General features: G+C 59.6%; 1 protein-coding gene; it reads right to left on the bottom strand.

The window, feature by feature from the left end:
• Positions 1 to 393: 393 nt before the first annotated feature.
• The window catches only part of CHC_T00009390001 (transketolase), a gene marked incomplete at its 5' end in the record, with an annotated part of 2220 nt that continues 2 nt past the window's right edge, over positions 394 to 2611 (bottom strand). Inside the window, 2 exon segments of the mRNA XM_005710069.1 lie at positions 394 to 600; positions 601 to 2611. The exon segment at positions 601 to 2611 is cut by the window's right edge and continues 2 nt beyond it. Of these exon segments, the coding sequence (XP_005710126.1) occupies positions 601 to 2611 (2011 nt within the window).

Below are 2611 nucleotides of genomic sequence, written 5' to 3'. Positions count from 1 at the left end.
CTGAGGGGGGGCGCGGGTGGTGAGGCGCGGTGGGGGAGCTGGCAGAGCGGGGCGCAAGGTCTATTATACAGTACCAAGGGTACGGTGGTATTGCCGTTCTGGTCGGGACGGGAAATCGCGAGAGAGGGGTGGTTCCTTGCCGGGCGCACCTTGCGCTCCGAAATGAGCAGGCCAGTCGGGCCCTGCAATACATCCAATGGCTGTACGCCAGGCGTACCAATGGCTGAGGGTGGCCACGAGCTGGCGACGTGGGACGGGCGGGGAGATTGTTGGAGATGGACCAAAAACACAAACGATATGTACACGTGTACATGCACGTGTCAGAGTAGCCATGCTGGACAGCACAATCCAACCTCCGTTCTATGTGGAGGAAGCGGAAGTCAAGAATAAACATAGGTCGAATAATGTCCTCATATGAGGACAAAGGTCCAATAGACACTAGTATTGTAGAGAAGGCTTCGCACCGCGCAATAGCAAACAAGATGATAAAACGACGTAAAACAACTATTCACTCATATGCGCGTCCTACACGCCGAGGCTTGACAAATTTACCACAAAAACGCAACACACACAAACAATCAAGCCGACACGACCAACAATCTACAGCGCATTAGCCTTCTCAAACACGTTCTTGGCAGTCATGCCGAAGAACTCCCGCATGTCATTACCACCGGGTGCCGAGATACCGAACCGATCGACGGTGACAAAGTTGCTGGCATACTTGTGCCATCCATAGCTGGTCGCTGCTTCACACACGAGCGCCTTGCTTCGCGGGAAGCTCGCGGGGAGTACGCTCTCCTGGTATGCTGACGACTGCTCCTCGAAGCGGTCCACGCATGGGGCCGAGATCACTCGCACAGTCTTTCCGGCATTGCGCAGCATCTCGCCCGCATCGACGATGAGCTCGACTTCTGAACCAGTAGCGATGAGCACGACGTCCGGGTTGCCAGACGAGTTGTCGCTGAGCACGTACATACCCTTCTTGGCGCCCTCGAAGGAGCCGCCCTCGAGAATGGTTGTCTTCTGACGAGTGAGGGCAATGGTGGTAGGTGTCTTCCTCGACTCGAGTCCGACAGCATACGAGGCGGCAGTCTCAATCGGGTCAGCCGGGCGATACATGTAGTGGTTGGGCATGGCACGGAATGAGGCGAGATGCTCGATGGGCTGATGAGTCGGGCCGTCCTCACCGAGGAAGATCGAGTCATGCGTCATGACGTTGATCATACCGGCTTGTGAGAGGGAGGAGAGACGCATGGCGCCGCGCATGTAGTCGGTGAAGCAGAAAAAGGTGGCGCTGTAAGGGAACAAGTTGTACCCGGAAAGCGAAATGCCGTTGACGATGGCGCCCATGGCGTGCTCGCGCACGCCAAAGCGCAGGTTGCGGCCCTCGGGGGTAGCCTTCTGGAAGTCGCCGTAGCCCTTCATGATGGTCAAGTTGGAGCCGGCTAGATCGGCCGAGCCTCCAATGAAGGACGGGAGAAGCGGGGCAATGGTGTTGAGCATGAGGTTGGACAACTGACGAGTGGCCATGGGCGCCTTGATGTCGGTGGCGGCCTTGACGAGGGCCTTCTCGACCTGTGCGGGCATCTCTCCCTTGAGGACGAGGGTCTCAAACTGGTTGCCGAGGTCGGGGTACTTTTTCTTGTAGGCGGCAAAGGTGGCGTTCCAGTCGGCCTCTATCTTCTGGCCCTCCGGGATCTTCTCGCGGTAGTGGTCGAGGACTTCAGAGGGGACATGGAAGGGGTCGTGTTTCCAGCCGAGGGCCTCGCGGGTGGCGGCGACCTCGTCCGTGCCGAGGGCGGCACCGTGCGAGTCGTGCGAGTCGGCCTTGTTCGGGGAGCCGTAGCCGATGATGGTGGTGACCTTGATGAGGGTGGGCTTGTCTGTGCAGGCCTTGGCCTGGGCGATGGCGTCCTCCAGGGCGGCGGTATCGACGTTGCCGTTGACAACGTTGATGACCTGCCAGCCGTAGGCCTCGAAGCGGGCGCCGACGTCCTCCGTGAAGGCGATGTCGGTGCTGCCGTCGATGGAAATGCGGTTATCATCGTAGAGGGCAATGAGCTTGCCCAGACCCCAATGGCCGGCGAGGGAGCAGGCCTCGCTGGAAATGCCTTCCATGTGGCAACCATCGCCCATGATGGCATAGGTGTAGTTGTCAATTAGGGTGGCATCCGGCTTGTTGTACACGGCGGCCATGTGGGCCTCCGACAGGGCAAGGCCGACAGCATTGCAGATACCCTGGCCGAGCGGGCCGGTGGTGACCTCGACGCCCTTGGTCTCAAAGTTCTCCGGATGGCCCGGGGTGCGGGACATGAACTGCCTGAATGCCTTAATATCGTCGAGGCCGACGCTGTCATAGCCAAAGAGGTAGAGGAGGGCGTAGATGAGCATGGAGCCGTGGCCGGCGGAGAGGACGAAGCGATCCCTGTTGACGAAGGCGGGGTTTGTGGGGTTGAAGTTCATGAACTTTTTAAAGAGGACGTACGCGGCGGGGGCCATGCCCATGGGCATGCCCGGGTGGCCCGACTTTGCGGCCTCGACGCCGTCGATGGCCAGGAAGCGGACGGCGTTGATGCAGTCGTCCGTGAAGGCGTCGCCCGTCTGCGCGAGG

The sequence above is a fragment of the Chondrus crispus genome, genomic scaffold, assembly GCF_000350225.1.
Source record: "Chondrus crispus Stackhouse genomic scaffold, scaffold_517, whole genome shotgun sequence".
Lineage (NCBI taxonomy): Eukaryota > Rhodophyta > Florideophyceae > Gigartinales > Gigartinaceae > Chondrus > Chondrus crispus.
The sequence above is the reverse complement of the archived record's forward strand: the minus strand, read 5'-3'. Positions and strand labels throughout refer to the sequence as shown.